Here is a 21,144-nt window from a genome sequence, read left to right as displayed (position 1 = left end):
CCAGGGGAGCGGAGCAGGCTGGGGCTGGGTTGCTCTACTTACCAGTGAGTGCAGGGTCGACCGCTTCTGGAGTCCTTAGGGGAGTGAGGCTGGGGCAAAGCAGGGACTGGAGCTGCACGCAGCTGTGCAGGGCACCAGGAAATGTGGTGCCCCAAATTTCCTGGTGCCCTACCCAGCTGCGTACTTTGCGTAAGGATGAGGGGTGAGTGGGGAGCAACTCTGGGAACAGACGGGCATACCGGCCAAAAGCAGGAATGAATTATGTATACTGTGGTCATGCCTCAAGGCCTCATCCAGGTCAAGGGCCTATGTACATGTGTATAGTATGGTGACAGGTTTCAGAGTAGCAGCCGTGTTAGTCTGTATCAGCAAAAAAACTGAGGAGTCCTTGTGGCACCTTAGAGACTAACAAATTTATTTGAGCATAAGCTTTTGTGAGCTAAAATCCACTTCATCGGATGCATGGAGTGGAAAATACAGTAGGAAGATATATATATATATATATATATATATATATATACAGAGAGAATATGAAAAAATGGGTGTTGCCCTACCCACTGTAATTTGGTCTCCTTACACTTGGTATGGCAACACCCATTTTTTCATTTCATCTCTCTCTCCCCACTGTATTTCCCACTGCATGCATCCCATGAAGTGGGTTTTAGCCCACGAAAGCTTATGCTCAAATAAATTGGTTAGTCTCTAAGGCGCCACAAGTCCTCCTTGTGTACACTATGGAAAGTCCCTGCCCACCCTTGCTCACAGCCTGGCAGGGGCTCCAATGGACCCCTCACGGAGCGCAGGGGTGTAGAGGGTGCCCATCCCCGGGGTATCTGGCCAGGGCTATGGAGATCATTCGAGCGGGAAGCTGGAAGGCAGCGGTACAATTCTGTGGCAGCCCCTGGTGTCCGGGCGGGCTCGGGGGTGTCTCCGGCGCGGCGGTGCAGACCAGGGGGAGGAGTTAGCGGCGGCCGGGACCCGAGGCTCTGGTGGGCGGAGGAGCGGCGGGGGCCGGCCGGGCTGGGAGAATGACTCTCCCCGCGCCCGCCGCCGGGCCAGCAACGCGGCCCCTCTGCCCCCGCCATGGCTCCGCACTGGGAGCGCCTCTTCGACTCCGTGGGACACTTCGGCAGGTAGCGGGAGGGAACCCCAGCGCGGGGCCGGGCGGGTGTTTTCCAAGGGAAACTGAGTCTTCCTGAGCCTGCTCCCGGGCAGCGGGGGAGCTCCTGGGAGGCAGCGGCTGCCGGACCCACGGGCCAGGGGGAGCGTGGCGGGTCGCCGCCCTGCTGGCCCCCCTGGGGGCTGTCACGCTTCGAAATGCCGAGTCAGACCTACCTCCTACCCGCCCGGCTGGCTGCGAGCCGCGGGAGCGAGACCCTGCTGCCGCTGTGGTTCTTTTGGCATGTGGTCAGAGTCACACTAGCTCAGGTCAGGACCTCACAGGGATAAGGCCCACATTACAAAAACTTAGTAATGTGTTTTCAGCCTGAGCTATACACGTTTTCAAGAGGTTACAGCTGGAGAAACCGATAGTCGTGGCTTATTATGGCAGGTTTCAGAGTAGCAGCCGTGTTAGTCTGTATCAGCAAAAAAACTGAGGAGTCCTTGTGGCACCTTAGAGACTAACCAATTTATTTGAGCATAAGCTTTCGTGAGCTACAGCTCGCTTCATGCTGTAGCTCAGGAAAGCTTATGCTCAAATAAATTGGTTAGTCTCTAAGGTGCCACAGGTACTCCTTTTCTTTTTGGCTTATTATGGGTGTATAACCCCTTCCCCATAAATGTAAGTAACCTTTTCAAATGGTTTTATTATTGTTTTTAGGGTTGACATCATTGCCTAACAAGATTTTTTTTTTAACCCAAAATGATCTCCTTCATCTGTCATGAAATGGCTGCTTTAATGGTGTGTTTTATTAGTTTTGAATCATGCATAGTACTACAGCTGAGAATCCTTGTTAGAAAATCAAATAGCTTCCTCAGTCAGCCTATTTTTATAAGCTCATATAAATCATGTGCTATATATGGTTGAAATAGTTCTTGCACAGTTAGATTCTGACCAGTCCAAATATGACTGATAGTATTTTGGAACTGGTTTGATTATTTTAAGCTCCAGATCATACAGTAAAGAATGGCCAACTGTTAATTTTTTTAAAAAATCACTTTTAGTTAAAAGCATTAAATTTGCCCAGTTAATGCTAATCCCTTTTTTTATTTGGCTCCCTTTCAAAATCTACTTTGGTGCCTACAGCCATTCAAATATTGGTTCTGTCATGTGCATACAAAATGTTGATATAAAAATAAATGACAATAATTTTCAAGCTATGGCATTTAACATTTCATTTAAAATATTTCAGCAGTTCCTCAATGTTTCATAGCTTTTATTTCCCCACCCCCCACTCCCGTTTGTTCAACTCATCCCAGTTTTTGTAAAAGTACGTTAATACACAGGTTTGTTATCACTGAAAAGTCAAAACATGGCTTTGTTCAAAGCCATTTCAAAACAAAATATGTCATTAAGGACGTAAAAAGATAATTTGTAATACCAATGTTAGAAAATTGCAATAATTAAAATAAAACATATGTTTGAAAAGAAACACCGAGCTAATACTACAAAAAAATTACATTTTCCCTGCTGCATATATGAATTATAGCAGTATGGTCTGCTGTTATCAACAAAAGGACTGTGTCCATTTGTGTTTGACTTGTGCCTAACACAATGGTGCTGTGATCCTGATTGAGGCTATCTGGCACTAACTGCAATAAAAATAAATAATAATAACCTGCATTCTCCCTTTCTGATGTCTATCAGTAATAGGAGAATCTGAAACCTATATTATGAAGGTGAGTATGTTATTGCCAGGGGGGAGTTGAGGTGGGGGAGGTTGTCTGTGGTTCATAAATTCAGGAAAGTTGGCTTAAAAGTTGCTCTCTGGCCTGTATTTGGAGTGTGAAGTCTCTGATGGTTATTGGGAAGATAAATGGAGAAGAGTATGGTGTCTAGCCCATCACAGAATGGTGAATTGAGCCATGGTTTAGTCTGGAATAAATATAGAGAGTAATATATGAGCTATCCATACCAATAGGATGTATGAGAGTCAGGATTCCAGTCCCTAATCTGAACCACTAGTGGATGTGGGTTGCAGTTTACAAGTAGGTATGTAGAGCATTCTGTGGGGTTGTAGGGGAGTCTTGGCTTATACTTTAATTAAAACAGATGAGGAAAAATCAGGGCTGGCTCTACACTTTTTGCTGCCCCAGGCAGCGCGCCAAATTGCCGCCTGAAGAAGGGAACTGCCGCCTAATTGCCGTTGCGGGACTGTGAAGATACAAGCTGCCACGGCAAAAGAAACCATGCCGCTCTAACTACGTACGGACTGCCGCCCCTTTAAGATTGCTGCCCCAGACACCTGCTTGGAACGCTGGTGCCTGGAGCAGGCCCTGGGAAAAATGCCAGGGGAAAGGGGTCAGGATTTTCCCTATTTGTAGATTTCTTGGTGAAATATTTCTACACTTTCTGATGTATAGGTTTTTTTGAACTGCAATGATCTAAATTCCTGTCTTTCAAACACTTGATTTTAAATCTGACTCCAAATTTTCTAACTTTACGTTTTTTGCTTAATAAATGAAATGCTCTTACAGCATTCTTATCAATTAATAGTACAGTTGCTACCTTAGCTTTATTTTAACGAGATTTTTGGTTGATTTACTTCACTTAAAAAAATCTTTTTACACTGCTGGTGTGTGAAAACTTGTACTATGTTATGTGGAGTTGTTACAATTTGGAGCAAAGAGAAACCCAATGCAAGAACTACTCCAGTGTTTATAAATTCAGCAGGAGACTGTGTTGCTTATAAAAACTGCTTTGGACCAGAGATTCCTACATTGGAGCTCTGCCACATCCAGACCCCAGGTCTGTACTATTCCATCTAAGCTTTTATATGTGCTCATTGCCCTAGCAGCAGTATTTGAGTTCCATGTGCCAGGCCTTCCCTCTCCTTCCCACTTGTTGGGGCCTTATCTGTCTCCAGCCCATCCATTCAGTGATAGACTCTCCCTCTCCTTTTCACTCAGAGATTTTCTAGACTCCTCCTTCCCATATAGAGTCCTATATTCCCTCTCCTATGTCATAGCTCACAGATCTTGTTGTGGCCATATTCCCTCCTCTCCGCCCCCCCCCCCCCGTTGTAAATTACTATATGTTCATAGGGCCTCATGGAATTCCCAATGTTCACAAAAGATTAATCAAATAACAAAAAAACCCAACCATCTCAAAAGTACTCAGACACCATTCCTTGCGTAGAGAAAAAGAAGATAATTGTACAGAGTGTATTTTTGATTTTCCAACCTCTCTTATCTCAAAAATGCCTTGAAAGATTACTTCCAGACTTTCTCAAAATACACAATTCTGGCAGATATGAATACACATGCTTAAGAAATTTAAGGACAATTGGTTTTGGTTCATTCAATTTACTGTGGAGAAACAGGTGGTCATAGTCCACTTTCTAACAGAGCTACACATAACCATAACAATGAAGAGACTACAGTCTTTCTATAATCTATATAATAAGATTCCAGGATTGTCACTGTGTGTGTCACTCTGAAGCTTAGAATGCCCATTGAGTCAGCGTGAATCAGTGGAAACAGCTACAAGCATCGTTCACAGCTCTTTTTGTTCAGAATAGATTGGATCATCACTGGATTTCACGGTCAGTTACCTTTCAGTTTTGAAGTTCTCAGCATTTTGACTTTATGAATTACACCTGTACGCCAGCATAGGCTTTCAGCTACTGTAAAGCATGTATCTATGCCATGCAAAGAGTCCTAGACCACTGTTTTCAGAGTAACAGCCGTGTTAGTCTGTATTCGCAAAAAGAAAAGGAGTACTTGTGGCACCTTAGAGACTAACCAATTTATTTGAGCATAAGCTTTCGTGAGCTACAGCTCACTTTATCGGATGCATACTGTGGAAACTGCAGAAGACATTATATACACAGAGACCATGAAACAATACCTCCTCCCACCCCACTCTCCTGCTGGTAATAGCTTATCTAAAGTGATCACTCTCCTTACAATGTGTATGATAATCAAGTTGGGACATTTCCAGCACAAATCCAGGTTTTCTCACCCTCTGCCCCCCACACCCTCCCCACAAACTCACTCTCCTGCTGGTAATAGCCCATCCAAAGTGGCCACTCTCTTTACAATGTGTATGATAATCAAGGTGGGCCATTTCCAGCACAAATCCAGGTTTTCTCACCCCCCCCCACCTTTTTTTTTTTTTCCCCAAAAACCACACACACAAACTCACTCTCCTTCTGGTAATAGCTTATTCAAAGTGACCACTCTCCTTACAATGTGTATGAAAATCAAGGTGGGCCATTTCCAGCACAAATCCAGGTTTTCTCACCCCCCCACCCCAAACACACACACACAAACTCACTCTCCTGCTGGTAGTCGCTCATCCAAACTGACCACTCTCCTTACAATGTGTATGATAATCAAGGTGGGCCATTTCCAGCATAAATCCAAGTTTAACCAAAACGTCGGCGGGGTGGGTAGGAAAAAACAAGGGGAAATAGGCTACCTTGCATAATGACTTAGCCACTCCCAGTCTCTATTTAAGCCTAAATTAATAGTATCCAATTTGCAAATGAATTCCAATTCAGCAGTTTCTCGCTGGAGTCTGGATTTGAAATTTTTTTGTTTTAAGATAGCGACCTTCATGTCTGTAATTGCGTGACCAGAGAGATTGAAGTGTTCTCCGACTGGTTTATGAATGTTATAATTCTTGACATCTGATTTGTGTTCATTTATTCTTTTACGTAGAGACTGTCCAGTTTGACCAATGTACATGGCAGAGGGGCATTGCTGGCACATGATGGCATATGTCACATTGGTGGATGTGCAGGTGAACGAGCCTCTGATAGTGTGGCTGATGTTATTAGGCCCTTTGATGGTGTCCCCTGAAGAGATATGTGAGCACAATTGGCAACGGGCTTTGTTGCAAGGATAAGTTCCTGGGTTAGTGGTTCTGTTGTGGGGGCTGAAGGTGACGGCTAGTGGCGTTCTGTTATTTTGTTTGTTAGGCCTGTCCTGTAGTAGGTGACTTTTGGGAACTCTTCTGGCTCTATCAATCTGTTTCTTCACTTCCGCAGGTGGGTATTGTAGTTGTAAGAATGCTTGATAGAGATCTTGTAGGTGTTTGCCTCTGTCTGAGGGGTTGGAGCAAATGCGGTTGTATCGCAGAGCTTGGCTGTAGACGATGGATCGTGTGGTGTGGTCAGGATGAAAGCTGGAGGCATGTAGGTAGGAATAGCGGTCAGTAGGTTTCCGGTATAGGGTGGTGTTTATGTGACCATTGTTTATTAGCACCGTAGTGTCCAGGAAGTGGATCTCTTGTGTGGACTGGACCAGGCTGAGGTTGATGGTGGGATGGAAATTGTTGAAATCATGGTGGAATTCCTCAAGGGCTTCTTTTGCATGGGTCCAGATGATGAAGATGTCATCAATATAGTGCAAGTAGAGTAGGGGCGTTAGGGGATGAGAGCTGAAGAAGCGATATTCTAAATCAGCCATAAAAATGTTGGCATACTGACACTGGAGATAACTCAACTAATCACCACCTTATTCTACAGCTACCTGAACAGCACCTACCCTTCAGTACCTGTGTTCTAGTTATGACTACTATTCCATGTTTCTGTTGTCCCTATAATATCTGATTTCACTTCGTGCACCAATAGTCCTTGTTCCTCCATTTTGTTAACTCAGGCTTCTTGCATTGATGTACAGACATCTTATTTGTTTCTGCTTGGCTTCATGCGTATTCCTTGCCTAATTTAGGTAATCATTTTACTGCCATCATCACCTACCTGACTGTCACTGTCAGTAGTACTGGCTCTATCTTTCCTTTTGTTGTCTATTCTCCTACCCTCTGTTGTTCCTTTCTCTGTTGCTGTGCTCCTTTTACTTGATTTTCCTTCCACTCAATATTAGAATCGGGTGTGAAGATTACATGAGTATCTCCCAACCATCTCCCCTAAATTCTTAGTTTAAAGCTCTTTTAATCAGTTGTGCTAACCTCCATCCCAGAAATCTATTTCCTGCTCTACTCAGGTAGAGTCCATCCAATTAGAACCATTGTCTGTCTGTGAATGTCTCCCAACGGTTGAATATCCCAACGCCCTCCTTATAGCACTGTTGTCCGAGCCATTTGCTGATCATCATCATCTTGTCTTGCTTTTTGTTCTTCTCCTCTAGGGAAAGGTATAATCCCGCTGAAGATCACCTGAGCCTCCATTTCTTTAATTGTCTTCCCCAGCCTAGCACAGTCTTTTTTTAATGCATCCCAGGGAGAATCTAGCAGTATTGTTTGTTCCATCATGAAGAACAATGAGCGGATTCTTTCCTGTTCCCATTAGGATCCTCTTCAGCCTCATGTTCATATCCAGTATCTGTAATATTGTTCTAGTTTTTTAATCAAAAAGTTGTGCAGTAGCAAGTGAAACACTTTACAGAAGTTTAATTATATTATCTCAACATTATTGCCTTCATCAACCAAACTTCATATCTTTTTTTTATGAGACTACAAGTTAGTTTGACAAGATCTGTGTTCTATAAACCCATGTTGATTTGCATTAAATACATTACCCTCCTTTTAATTCTTTATTAATCAAGTCTCATATTGGACGCTCCATTACCTTACCTGGGATCGATGTCCAATTTACCCTTATTAAAAATTGGCACAGTGTTAGCTTGCTCCAAGACTTCTTCAAATTCAACATTAATGATCCAGCGATGCAAGTTATCCGGACCTGCTGATTTTAAAAAAAACTGACTTTATTAGCTTCTGTTTAACATCCTCCAGAGATACTAGTGGAATAGAAAGAGTGTTATCACCGTATGATGAGACTACATAATTTATTTTTCCCCAAAATACAGAACAGAAATATTTATTGAACACTTCTGCCTTTTCTGTATTATTATTGATAAGACTTCCATTTTCATGTAGTAATGGACCAGTACCTTTGTCAGGATTCTTCTTGTTCTTAATATATTTAAGTAACTCTTTATTATCCTAACTCTGCTGGCCATAGATTTCTCTTTGAGTCCCTTTGCTTCCCTTACCAATTTTCTACAATTCCTAACTTCTGATTTATATTCATTACTATCAATTTCCCCTTTTTTCCATTTGTTGTATGTTGTGATTTTTTTTTTTATACCGGCTTTCACTTCCACTCTAAAACAGGTCATTTTTTCAACCAGTACCATCACCTTCCTTGATTGTGGAATTGTGGCTTTTTGTGCATCTAGTAAAGTGTTCTTAAATACTTCCCAATTATCAGTCACATTTTCCTGACTAAATTCTTCCTCCCAGTTGCTATGGCTCGTAATTGTTTTCAGCTTTGTGAAATTGGTCCTGTTAAAGCACTAAGTGTATATATTACTGTTCTGACCTTAATTCTGTGTGCACATTGTAAATGTGATCAAGTCATAATCACTTGTGCCTAAGCAACCGTTAATTTTTACTTCTGTGATCAGTTTCTCTTTATCTGTTAAGACAAGATCTAATAATAGAGATCGAAGAGGAGATACACCAGTGCCAAATAAAGAGGTAATATAACCTTCTTACTCCTACTTGATATTTCCATTAATATAGCCAAGGATAACATTAGCCCTTTTCACTGCAGCATTGCTCTGGGAGCTATGTTCAGCTGATTATCCACCATGACCCCCAAGTCCTTCTGAGAGTCACTGTTTCCCAGGATAGAGTCCCCCATTCTGTAATAAGGATTACATTCTTTGTTCCTCAAAGTATGACTTTTCATTTGGCCGTATTAAAATTAAAGTTAAAAATATTGTTTGTTTGCACTCAGCTTATCAAGTGATCCAGGTCACTCTGTAGCATTTCTGTCAGTCTTCATTATTTACCACTCCCGCAATATTTGTGTCATTTGTAAACATTACCAGTGATGATTTTATATTTTCATGCAGGTCAATGATAAAAATGTTAAATAGTTAGGGCTGTGGGCTGTGTTTCACAGACTGGTAAGAATCTATAATTTTTACCAAACCCAAAAGCAGTTCAGACTCATGGGTAATTGGTCATGTACAACATTCACTTGAAAAAAGCCACAATGGCTGTCTCTACAGAATTATTAATTATTTTGTAATGTACGTGATAAGCTGCATCTGCAACATGGAACATGATGCAAATATTATATGAGCATGATGGATTATACCCGGTGCTGTATCTTAAGGGTGAAAATAACACAGTTTCCCTCAACATTTTAACCTGGTAGCTTCAAGAGTTTAGTATTGTTTCCTCTGATTTGCAGGAACTATTCCTATTTACTTGTATAGAGCTTTGGAAAATGCATATTTATGAACACCATCACCACATTTCTCTCAAATGATTGCTTCAAACCTTCTAGAAACTAAGTATCTCAAATCAGTGTCCACCTATGGGTTCTACTTGGGAGTGGATGTGTGACAGAAAAACTGCATCAGTGTAACATCTTAATTGTGCCAAGTGATAGCATCTGCACAGAACTGTTGCCCCAGCTCATATTGTCATGTAAAAAGTCAGTAGGACAAGTGGAACTTCAGTGATGATTGTTTCTTGTCTAGATGTCTTCTTATAAGGTCTATCTGCGTGCATTCATGTGTTTGATTCCTGTGGGGTACTTATTGTAGAAATGCCTGAATCTCATACTTGAAGAATTCTTCCAGATTGATTGAGCATGTTTGGCATGTGATGTCTGATGTGCCAGAGATACTCTAGTCATGCTGAATAGCTGCTGTGAGGATCTTCTCTGATGAATAATTCCCCTGAACAAGGGAAACTTGTTTTCTTTTTTTGGTTCTCTGATAGGTTCAAACAAAGCACCACATCTTTCTGTTATGATATAAATAGCTTCCCAGTAGGGGTCCCTTAGGAGCTGAGCAGGGAAACTTTGTTCCATGCAGTCTTCTGACTGACCTCTCTGGTGGATGCCTCTATCTCCTTCTGTCAGTGCCAAATTCATGGCAAACAGGGAAAGAAGGGAAAGGAGACCAGGGGACATGCCATGGTAGGGCGCATCTATCTTGTACATGGTTTCACTATTTGCACTTGTTCATGTACTTTTGGTTTGGAGATTTTTTTTTTCTTTAAGGTTCTGTTGTTACTGGTGTTTTGGTGTGGTATGGGCAGCTGACCGGCCTGCCAATAGGTGAATATTGCACTTTTCTAATGCATGTTTATAAATAGAGTTTTTTATTTCATCAAGAAAATGTATTGCTATCAGTGCATTGCATCACACAATGAGTATTTAAAATCATAAAGGTAAACACAAGATCAGGGACAATTAGAAATTAGTATCTTCTGTAAAGTTAGCTAAATCAATCCATACTTCAATCACTTCCTTACATTGATCCATACTGTGAATCAGCACCCCACCCCCCATTTGATAAGCGGTCATGTCAATCATAAGTACATTGCCTGGCAATCAGTCACCCCCACAAGCACATTCATAAAGGTACTATTCTTCCTCTTCCATTGGGCCATGCAAGTCCATAATATGGGAGCACAAAGGGTCCTTGGCTTCTGTTGCCCAGGTGTATCCAACTTCAGCTGTGGCTGGTGCACTTTCTGGGCTCAGTGTACTAATTCAGCAGCCCCTTGCTGTCATAGGTCCATTCAGGAAATAATGGCTTACCTTTGGCTTCACAAAGATTGTAAAGAGCACAGGAAGTCTTAGTAATGTGGACAGAATTAATGTCACTCAAATCCAAATTGGTCCATAGACATCTACAGTGGGATTTCAGGTTTCAGAGTAGCAGCCGTGTTAGTCTGTATTCACAAAAAGAAAAGGAGTACTTGTGGCACCTTAGAGACTAACAAATTGATTTGAGCATAAGCTCTTGTGAGCTACAGCTCACTTCATCGGATGCATTCAGTGGAAAATACAGTGGGGAGATTTATATACACAGAGAACATGAAACAATGGGTGTTACCATACACACTGTAACGAGAGTGATCACTTAAGGTGAGCTATTATCAGCAGGAGAGCGGGGGGAAAAACCTTTTGTAGTGATAATCAAGGTGGGCCATTTCCAGCAGTTGACAAGAACGTCTGAGGAACTGTGGGGGATGGGGGGGGAATAAACATGGGGAAATAGTTTACTTTGTGTAATGACCCATCCACTCCCAGTCTCTAGTCAAGTCTAAGTTAACTGTATCCAGTTTGCAAATTAATTCCAATTCAGCAGTCTCTCGTTGGAGTCTGTTTCTGAAGTTTTTTTGTTGAAGAATTGTAACTTTTAGGTCTGTAATCGAGTGACCAAAGAGATTGAAGTGTTCTCCAACTGGTTTTTGAATATTATAATTCTTGATGTCTGATTTGTGTCCATTTATTCTTGTACGTAGAGACTGTCCGGTTTGACCAATGTACACGGCAGAGGGGCATTGCTGGCACATGATGGCATATATCACATTGGTAGATGTGCAGGTGAACGATCCTCTAATAGTGTGGCTGATGTGATTAGGTCCTATGATGGTGTCCCCTGAACGGATATGTAGACAGAGGTGGCAACGGGCTTCGTTGCAAGGATAGGTTCCTGGGTTAGTGTTTTTGTTGTGTGGTGTGTGGTTGCTGGTGAGTATTTCCTTCAGGTTGGGGGGGCTGTCTGTAAAAGGACTGGCCTGTCTCCCAAGATCTGTGAGAGTGATGGGTCATCCTTCAGGATAGGTTGTAAATCCTTGATGATGCGCTGGAGAGGTTTTAGTTGGGGGCTGAAAGGTGATGGCTAGTGGTGTTCTGTTATATTCTTTGTTGGACCTGTCCTGTACTAGGTGCCTTCTGGGTACTCTTCTGGCTCTATCAATCTGTTTCTTCACTTCCGCAGGTGGGTATTGTAGTTGTAAGAATGCTTGATAGAGATCTTGTAGGTTTTTGTGTCTGAGGGGTTGGAGCAAATGCGGTTGTATCGTAGAGCTTGGCTGTAGACAATGGATCCTTGGCTGTAGACAATGGATCGTGTGGTGTGGTCTGGATGAAAGCTGGAGGCATGTAGGTAGGAATAGTGGTCAGTAGGTTTCCGGTATAGGATGGTGTTTATGTGACCATCGCTTATTAGCACCATAGTGTCCAGGAAGAGGATCTCTTGTGTGGACTGGTCCAGGCTGAGGTTGATGGTGGGATGGAAATTGTTGACATCATGGTGGAATTCCTCAAGGGCTTCTTTTGCATGGGTCCAGATGATGAAGATGTCATCGATGTAGCACAAGTAGAGGAGGGGCATTAGGGGATGAGAGCTGAGGAAGCTTTGTTCTAAGTCAGCCATAAAAATGTTGGCATACTGTGGGGCCATGCGGGTACCCATAGCAGTGCTGCTGATTTGAAGGTATACATTGTCCCCAAATGTGAAATAGTTATGGGTGAGGACAAAAAGCACATTCAACAACCATTCTACATCTGCTGAGAGTGTAATTAAACTTTCTTTTGCCAGGTCCTCTGAATTCAGGGTACAGTTTCATAAGCCAAAAGCAAAAGAGGGTACACGAGGTCTCCCAGAATATAAAAGGGGACAGTAACTGTGTTTATGACCATATCATTTGGTGGGACTAGTATCCCAGCCTGTCCGTGAATGTATATGACCAGTGAAAAACTCTGGCATCATGGATTTTTATGTCTGCCGCCGTGGGGTAAACCACACCCCTGATTGCATCAGAAACTTCCACCAGCACTTCACCCCCAGTTGATTTTCCAAACCCAACCTGGTTGGCAATGGACCAATAGCAGTCTGAGGTAGACAGCTTCCAGATTGTTATAGCAACCTGCTTCTGGACCAGCAAGGCCTCTCTGATGCATGTATCTTTACCCTGGAGGGTTGAATCAAGTTGCTCACAAAGCTCCAGAAATGTAGCTTTCTTCATGTGAAAGTTCTGGACCCACTGCTGGTCATCCCAGGTCTGCATGACCATGTGATCCCACTGATCTGTGCTTGTAGCCCTGTGCCAGAAGCCCCAGTCTACGTAGGGGGGCATCAGCAGCTAAACTGAGTGTCATGAGCAGCATCAGCCAGTTCAAGTCTGCCACATCTCTGTCATCACCTACCTCTTTCTCCTTCTTTTCCTGCTTAATCATAAGCTCTGTCAGGTGCCTTTAGTGAGTCAGGAAGTGCCGCTGCAATGTCCACCAGTGCCTCATGGAAGTTCTGTCCATTTCCTGACATGGGAGTGAAAGAGCAAGCAAGAGAAGCTCTTCAAAAAGTTCCTCCTCCATGTTGCTGGCTCTGGGAGCTGAGAGCACACAGACCAAAAAGTCTGCTCAGCAGGATGTGTTGTCAGGCTGTTCAAACTTTCTGTAGTAGGCAGGTGAACTGTCAAGTTTTCCCACAGTGCACCACAGTCAAAGGGCTTTTGACTCAGATCTGTGTGCTACAGCATTGATGGCAGAGCCCCAGGTTTGAGACTGGTTTAGAAATTCTTACTGTAGGGTAAACAATCAGTGTAGATGCTCAAGCCCTGGGTTCGCTAACCAGGCTCAGGTGACTCAAGTCCCACTAATCCTGGCCTTGCATTGCAATGTAGACATACCCTTAGTGCCATATAGGCCACTTGGCCTTCCCTAGCCGCAGGGTCTGGGCTCCTCTGTCCCATCCTGCACCCAGAGCCACCATCTCAAAGATACCCTGGAATATAGTGGGGTCATCCATAACAGCCCATCTTCCAGGGCCCAGTCCCTGTGCACAGCTGCCATTCCCTACCAAGGGACTCACTATCCTTTGCAGTAACTGCTGCTGCACATTCTCTTGCTCTTTGATGACGCCCTGCAGACTCTTTTGCTGCTTTGCCTACCAGGCAAGCAATGTCGGCCTCTCCAGGTGGTGCTGGAAACCTTACAGAGTCTTCTGCATCTCCTCTTGCTGTTTCACTAGCCTTTGCAGGGTCTTCTCCAGTGTCAAGGCCACTGAACCCTCCTGCTGGCTATGACCCCAGACAAACCCCCCTTGTCTATCAGGGCATCATCCCGCTCATGTCTCTTTTCTAGCCACAAACTGCTTGGAGACCTTCTGGTCAAACACCTCATGCAATTTATTTTCAGTGTCCTTTCCACCACCCTTAGAGACTTGTGCAGCTCTGTATTTACAATGGCACACACTTCGCCAAGGAGTGGGAGAGACTGAAAGTATCTTTCCCCCTTTGAGATCTTTCCTGACTTCGACACTGAAGAGCCTGCCAATTTCTCTCCTCCCTGTCCCCTTCTTTGGTAATGGGATAATTAGCTTTTGGGGGCTCTCCTCAGACCATTCCAATCTATAAATTAGGCACAGCTTTCCTGCCTTAGGGATGACTCCTGAGCAATGTAATTGATGATTTAATGATCAGAGTGCTGGTTGGCCAGCACTCTGTCACAATTGCTGAAGTCACTGAACCCAAATTAAATGAACAGCACGTAGCCATTGAGGAGTCATGCAAGCTTTGCTTTTGCATAGACCCAAGCAATTGAAATAGAGCACTAAAAAGAGCTCAGTACAAATGCCTGCAATTGAACAAATCATGAGATCAATCTCATATGCCTTTCAGAAAGAGCCAGGGAAGTATATCTAATGTTGAATAAAACAAGATGAAATTGTGATGGACTGCAGTATTATACATGGGAAAACTTGCTGACCTCCCAAGGGCTAAAACCTTGGGATAGATCGTAGTATTATAGTATTGGTGGGATAGCCAATAGTATTATTTCAGATCATGCCCCTAGAGAGGGACTATTGTACAATCCACTAAAAACGAGAAAAAACAAGGAAAGAACTCGATATTATACAATATCCTAGTGCAGAATACATAGGTAGTGACATTGAGTAAAAGAGAAATTCTGGAATATGTAAAATGAGATGATTACAGTACAATCTGAAGATAGAAAACAGGCTGTAATTTAGGGAGATGGCTTTAAATATCTAGCAATAAAGAAAAAAATTGTGAATTGGCTTCCTTGAAAGAGAAGAAACAAAAAGAATATCTGCTCTACATAAGGATACAAAAAGCCAAGAGCAATACAGAATATTAATAAATGTAAGGGGAAAATTCAGTTTTCCGCTGACTAAAGAGCCAAAGTCACAATAAAGCTAATCAAAAGATCCTGCTTTAGAAAGGTCAATAAACCTGATAATATTTTGTCTCATCCTCTTAGGAGAGTTCATGGGAAAGCTATCTGTCGAATTAAAAACCAAGGAAGGTATGACAAAAAATCCAATAGCTATTATACCAGCTTTCAGGATTTGAATACTAATTTATATGCATCACAATGTGTAAATCCCTCAGAACAGCTAGAGAAAAACAAAACACCTTTATTTTTGGAAGAAGATACAGTTAGTTTAGATGAACCAGTGTCTGGAGCTTGAAACAAAAAGTCCAGAACGAGACTGCTAAAAAGAAGCAAAAGCAAAACTTTTTAGAAGAACTCAATCATTTTATTGGGCAGGGTCTGTACTAAAATACAAGGGAAGGGTATATTCCCCGAAACTGTAGCATGCTATCACCACACCATTACACAAGAAGGAAAAACCAACAGTTGACTAAGGGCCAATTTCCCTTCTGAATGTACACATCACAAATTTTGCCAGTGTATTGCCAACAATAGTAGAGGCAGTAGTTAAACAATTGATAGATTCATAAAGAGCAGACATATTTAATCTCTGGAAAACAGTACTCAGACAATCTACGGTGTACATTAAATTCCATCCCCTCAGCCTGGATAAAGAAACAGAAATTTGATCTGAGTGGCCTTTTCTGAGGGCTTTCTTGAACTATATATTGATTTGGTCTAACAATTAGAAAACAAATATTTTATACTTACCCCAAAATATAATATCTTATAATAATAAAGGGCTCCTTTAATAAAGAAATATATAATGTAACTGGAATATGCTTCATCCAAAAAGTATCTTGTAAAGTATCATAACAAGCTTATAATCTGAGTGTGGTCATCCTATTTGTATAAATGTATCATTCTTGTATATGAAACTAGAAATATGAAATATAACTCTGTATATTGTAATTATGCAAAGTGTGGGCCATTAATGGTGGTTTGGAATCTTGATGGCTCCCATCAACTAGGACAACTGGTTGTAAATGGCTCCGTTTACTGGCAAGCCTATCTGTGAGTCAGGCTGGGAAGAATGAAGGCTTGGGGTCTCACAGGACATGTGACCATGTCACCTGGTACTGGAATTCATCTTAAACTTGGTGCTTTTCCACTTAGAAGGAGGGGTGGGAACCCAGAGAGACAAAAGATTCCCACCTTATGCCAAAGCTATAAAAGGGGGTGGAACAGAACAAAGGAGGCTGCAGTCATGAGAAATCCCCTAGTTACCACCTGAGCTGGAACAAGGACTGTACCAGGGGAAAGGATTGGGCCCAGACGAGGAAGGACTCCAGTCTGTGAAAGAAGCTTATTGGAACATCTCTGAGGGTGAGATTTTATCTGTAATCAGTTTCTTAAAGTATTAGGCTTAGAGTTGCATGTTGTGTTTTATTTTGCTTGGTAACTTTCTTTGTTCTGTCTGTTATTACTTGAAACCACTTAAATCCTACTTTTTATACTTAATAAAATCACTTTTGTTTATTGATAAACCCAGAGTAAGTAATTAATACCTGGGGGAGCAAACAGCTGTGCATATCTCTATCAGTGTTATAGAGGGCGGATAATTTGAGTTTACCCTGTATAAGCTTTATACAGAGTAAAACAGATTTATTTGGGATTTGGATCCCATTGGGAACTGGGTATCTGGGTGCTAGAGTCAGGAGTCCTTTCTAAGCTTTTTTCAGTTAAGTCTGTAGCTTTGGGGGCGCGGGTCAGACTCTGGGTCTGTGTTGCAGCAGATTAGCATATCTGGCTCCAAAAGACAGAGCACTGAAGTCCCAAGCTGGCAGGGAAAACGGGCTCAGAGATAGTCTCAGCACATCAGATGGCAGTCCCAAAGGGATCTCTGTGACCCAACCTGTCAGAACTAGTTTTACATGTTCCTAGTAAAAATACCAAAGATAATCTTGGAAAAATTAGAAAAAAATGCAAGTAGGGTTTTATGGATCTTTAAGAACCCTCAAGTCAAAAGGAAAATTTACATTTCTCTTCCATGCAGGGAGGAACTGGATTTCCAAACTATAAACAGTATTATTGGACAAAGTTCAGAATAGCAGACTGAAATAAAAATTAAAATAATTTACCCTAGATCCAAATGGAGAATGATTTGACTAAAACCAGATCTCCCTTTACTATACTATGGACAAAGATTAAGGAGCGTATTCTTAAGGGACAGTCTTTAATTATGGCAATACTAAGGCATAAGTAATTGGAAAAGTGTTCTTACAGAAAATGGATTGCTATATTATAACTTATTTCAGAGTAGAGGATTTATATCACTGTCCAATATCAAAGAGAAGAGGGTTGGGGGTCTTCATAATATTTCTTTGTGCCTATATTTCCAGATGCATAGCTTTCCAATAGAAAAAAAATAAATAACTCAAGGCATCATGGACTTAGTTTCGTTTCAGGGTTCTCAGTGGAAAAAAGTTGCAAAGAGAATTTATTAAAGCTTACATAGTTTGAACAAAAATAATAAAATAAGCCATAAAGATAAACAGAAAAAGCATTCTACTAACCAAATAGAAAAGGAAGAATGAAACTAAATAATATTGTACACCTAAAGGAGTGCCTTATACCTGTAATTTGATGGAAACATGGTATAAACTCCTATTCTGTTAGACTCCTTTCAGTTTATGGGCCATGAAATTATTGCCTCATACACTGTGTTGGTGAAACTAGTATAATGTAAAGGGAACAGAAAATCTGGAATTGGGATGTGCTTCAAAATACAAACATAATGATAGAAAATAGTGTTACCAAAAGTAGTAGTAGTATTGAGTTCTCCCTGCAAGAAATAATATCTAGAAATAGATAATACAGAAGTAGCAAATGCTAAAACATAAATGGTTGTGAAAATGTAGTTCTTGTGCATAGTGGATGTTGGAAATGGAGCACTGGTTCTATTAATTTCAAAACAAATGGAAGAACTTTAAAGCTGTGCAGTTTCCTTTATTAAATTACATGACAAATATTCTCAAGATGTGTTATCTATAAGAGAGAGAAGTGGACAAATTAACAATTTATGATGAAATGGGACTGATTCCAGCTCTACCTTTGTGAAGTATTAGAGTCTTTTGTGGTTGCTTGCATATTAGTAGTGTAAGAAAAAATTATTTCATAATGATTTTCAAGTTTATCAAGTGCATGTTAGATATTTAATGTGTGCCATTAAATATTTGGCTTTTGGTTTTATGTTTGATATTTTCCCCCTTTTTTATTTTGTTTTTAGCTCTAACAGTTACAGAGCAGGTGTGTTATAAATAGGCTTGGCAGGATTTGAGTGAAATCGTTAGACATCTGTAAATGTCATTTTCACCTGACACACAGAAATAGACAAAAACAAATACATCGTTAACAGTCAATATGTACAGCCTCCCTCACGTATAGTGCCCCCCACCCCCAGGATCCAATGTCACTGGCTGCACAGGGAGCCCTCTGCAGCCCTGCTGTCATTGCCCTCATTCACCCACTGGCCAGGAGTAAAAGGTCTGTCTCTGGGCACGAGCCATTCAGCAGTGATGTGGCCAGTGGCTGGTCCTCCGCACTGCAGCCCTGGCTGGGGGTCTCTGCACCACTGGCCAGCACTACAGTCTACCCCACACCTTGCACCCACGTGTCTTGGGCCCCTTGATCACACTGGGAGCCCCCTGTAGTCTCACCTTCAGCACTGCCCTAAGCCCATCCTCCCTTATTTTCCAACAACTGTGAAATTTGAAATAGATAAAATTAGGAAAAAATGCTTAAAACCCATAATTTTGCACAACTGAGGAAATTGACAGATGACAGATGGCTACAGGAGAGTAATAGAAGGCAGATATATTAGCCCCAGGTTAAGTAGATCCCTTTTCCCTGGGTAAGGTAACAGGGAAGGTTTTTTTTTTTTTTTGAAACAGAAAGAAAATTTATTGGTAACGCTTACAGAATTACCAAAGGAAACAAAACAACTATGCAACAAAACAACGCAATCAGAAGGTATAACACAGCAGCTTTCAGGAGGGAGAAGTGTTCAGGCTAGCCTGGGCCCAGAGCGGGGGGGCTTCCTCGACACTCGTGGTCTTCCACCCTCCTGAGTTACCTGGTGGCCTAGAGCGGGGGGGCTTCCTCGACACTCGTGGTCTTCCACCCCCTCGAGTTACCCAGTGCCGCGCCCAGTGTCACCGATCCTCCCTCTCCTGAGAGTGCCCGGTAAGATGGGCACGGCTGCGGGGTGGGCGGTTTAGGGGGGGGGGGTAGACACCCATGTATTATAGGACCCCTCCTAGATGACAGGAATGATGGTATCCACAGAGGCAATGGCTGGGGCTGGCGTCTCTCGCTCTTCCCCTCAATCAAAGGGTCAGACGGAGGGAACCGGACGGGGTCACCGAGCAGAGAACCCCAGACAGCGCCCACCGCTCCTCAAAGGCTTCAAGGGAGTCGGTGGACACCGCCCAGAGGAACTCCGCTCGGATACGTGAGTGTACTGAGGATCGGAAAACGGCCCCACAATCGCAGGACGTTTCATGGGCCAACCTCCTCTCTCTGGTTTTATAAATGGCTGTTTTAGCCAAAGCTAGGAGGAGGTTGACCAGAAGATCCCGCGACTTTGTGGGGCCATGGATGGGAAGTGTATAGATAAAGAGGTGGGGGGGAAAATGAAGCCAGAAGCGTAATAGAATATTTGTGAGGAGCCGGAAAAGGGGCTGCAATCTGGCACACTCTAAATACACGTGCGCCAGGGTTTCCCTCACATTACAGAAAGGACAAGTGTCCGGAATGGGGGTAAACCGTGTCAGAAACACGCCCGTGCTCACAGCTCCGTGAAGGAGCCGCCAACTGATGTCCCCGACGGGCCTTGGGACCAGGGTGGAATACAGGCTGGCCCACCGAGGTTGCTCACCCTCCAAAGGTGGCAGGAGATCCCGCCACTTTGTATCGGGGCAGGACACCAGGGTGTGGGCGTGAAGGGTGTGAAGCGTAAGTGTATATAAATATTTCCGTGGAGCAATTTGAAAGCTAACCGGCTGCAATTCGTGCAGCCGGCTTGCAGTGAAAGGGTGAGGGGTTTGTTGGGATCTACGGGGTGGGGGCCCGATGGAAAGGTCCGGCGGGCCTGGGGTAAGGGATGGGCGGGGTGCGCCCTCGCACAAGGCTCGGCTAACATAAGCCCGAGCAGCGGGGGTCAAGGCGGCCTTCACCTCCTGAAGCACGCGCCGGGGGGTACGGAGGCTAAAGAGCCCCATGCGCCGAGCGAGCATCAGGGGATCCAGCCAGTCTCTCCGGTCGTAGTCCAGGAGGTCTCCGACCCTCGTAACTTCCGCCAGGACCAACCTCTGGCGCACCGAGCGGGACTCCGCCACCTGCACACGGAGCTGGGGGTTGTGTAGCAGGGGCTCCGTGAGGAGATCTGCCCCCACGGTGGCCACCACGGACCTGGTTGTTAGAAACAATTTCCAGGTCCGGAGGAGGTCCTGGTAGAAGACCGGCAGCCCAGAGAGGTCTCGCGGAAAACCCCTCGGAGAAAGATAAAAGAGCTGCCGGTCATATTGAAGCCCTTGAAAACGGCGCAGGAAGGCGTGCGCCAGTATGCTCCACGCCGAACTACTTGCACTATAAAAGAGCCTCTGCAGGGCCTGGAGGCGGAAAACGCGGACCTGAGTGTACAGACACTTCAGGCCCTGCCCTCCTTCCTTCAGGGGTAGATGAAGAACTCCAACAGGGGCCCAGTGCATTCCTGACCAGAAGAACTCTAGAATCAATCTCCGGAGGTGGGTCAGGAAACCCGGGGCCGGGGCCAGGGTGTTGAGCCGGTACCAGAGCGTGGACAGGACTAGTTGGTTAAGCACCAGTGCTCTCCCTCGGAGGGAGAGACATCGGAGTAGCCTCGTCCATCTCCGGATCCGCTCTATCACCCCGCCCTCTAAATTTTGCCAGTTCTCCGGCGGGGAAGGATGCGTGGCGGAAAGATAAACGCCGAGATAGAGCAGTGGACCCGCACTCCACCGGATGGTCTGAAGTGCGGGTGGGAGGGAGCTTA

At 43.5% G+C, this 21,144-nt stretch overlaps 1 protein-coding gene across 1 annotated transcript in view; it reads left to right on the top strand.

Annotated features, from left to right (window-relative positions):
* The first annotated feature begins 972 nt into the window (after nucleotides 1-972).
* Nucleotides 973-21,144, top strand: part of SLC22A16 (solute carrier family 22 member 16) — a 67,829-nt gene continuing 47,657 nt past the window's right edge. Inside the window, exon 1 of the mRNA XM_073337041.1 lies at nucleotides 973-1,133. Within this exon, the coding sequence (XP_073193142.1) occupies nucleotides 1,084-1,133 (50 nt within the window). The 5' untranslated portion in view covers nucleotides 973-1,083. The remainder of the gene's footprint in view (nucleotides 1,134-21,144) is intronic.

Source organism: Lepidochelys kempii, chromosome 3 (genome assembly GCF_965140265.1).
Source record: "Lepidochelys kempii isolate rLepKem1 chromosome 3, rLepKem1.hap2, whole genome shotgun sequence".
In the NCBI taxonomy this organism is placed as follows: domain Eukaryota; kingdom Metazoa; phylum Chordata; order Testudines; family Cheloniidae; genus Lepidochelys; species Lepidochelys kempii.
This window is presented reverse-complemented; position numbering and strand designations above follow the sequence as displayed.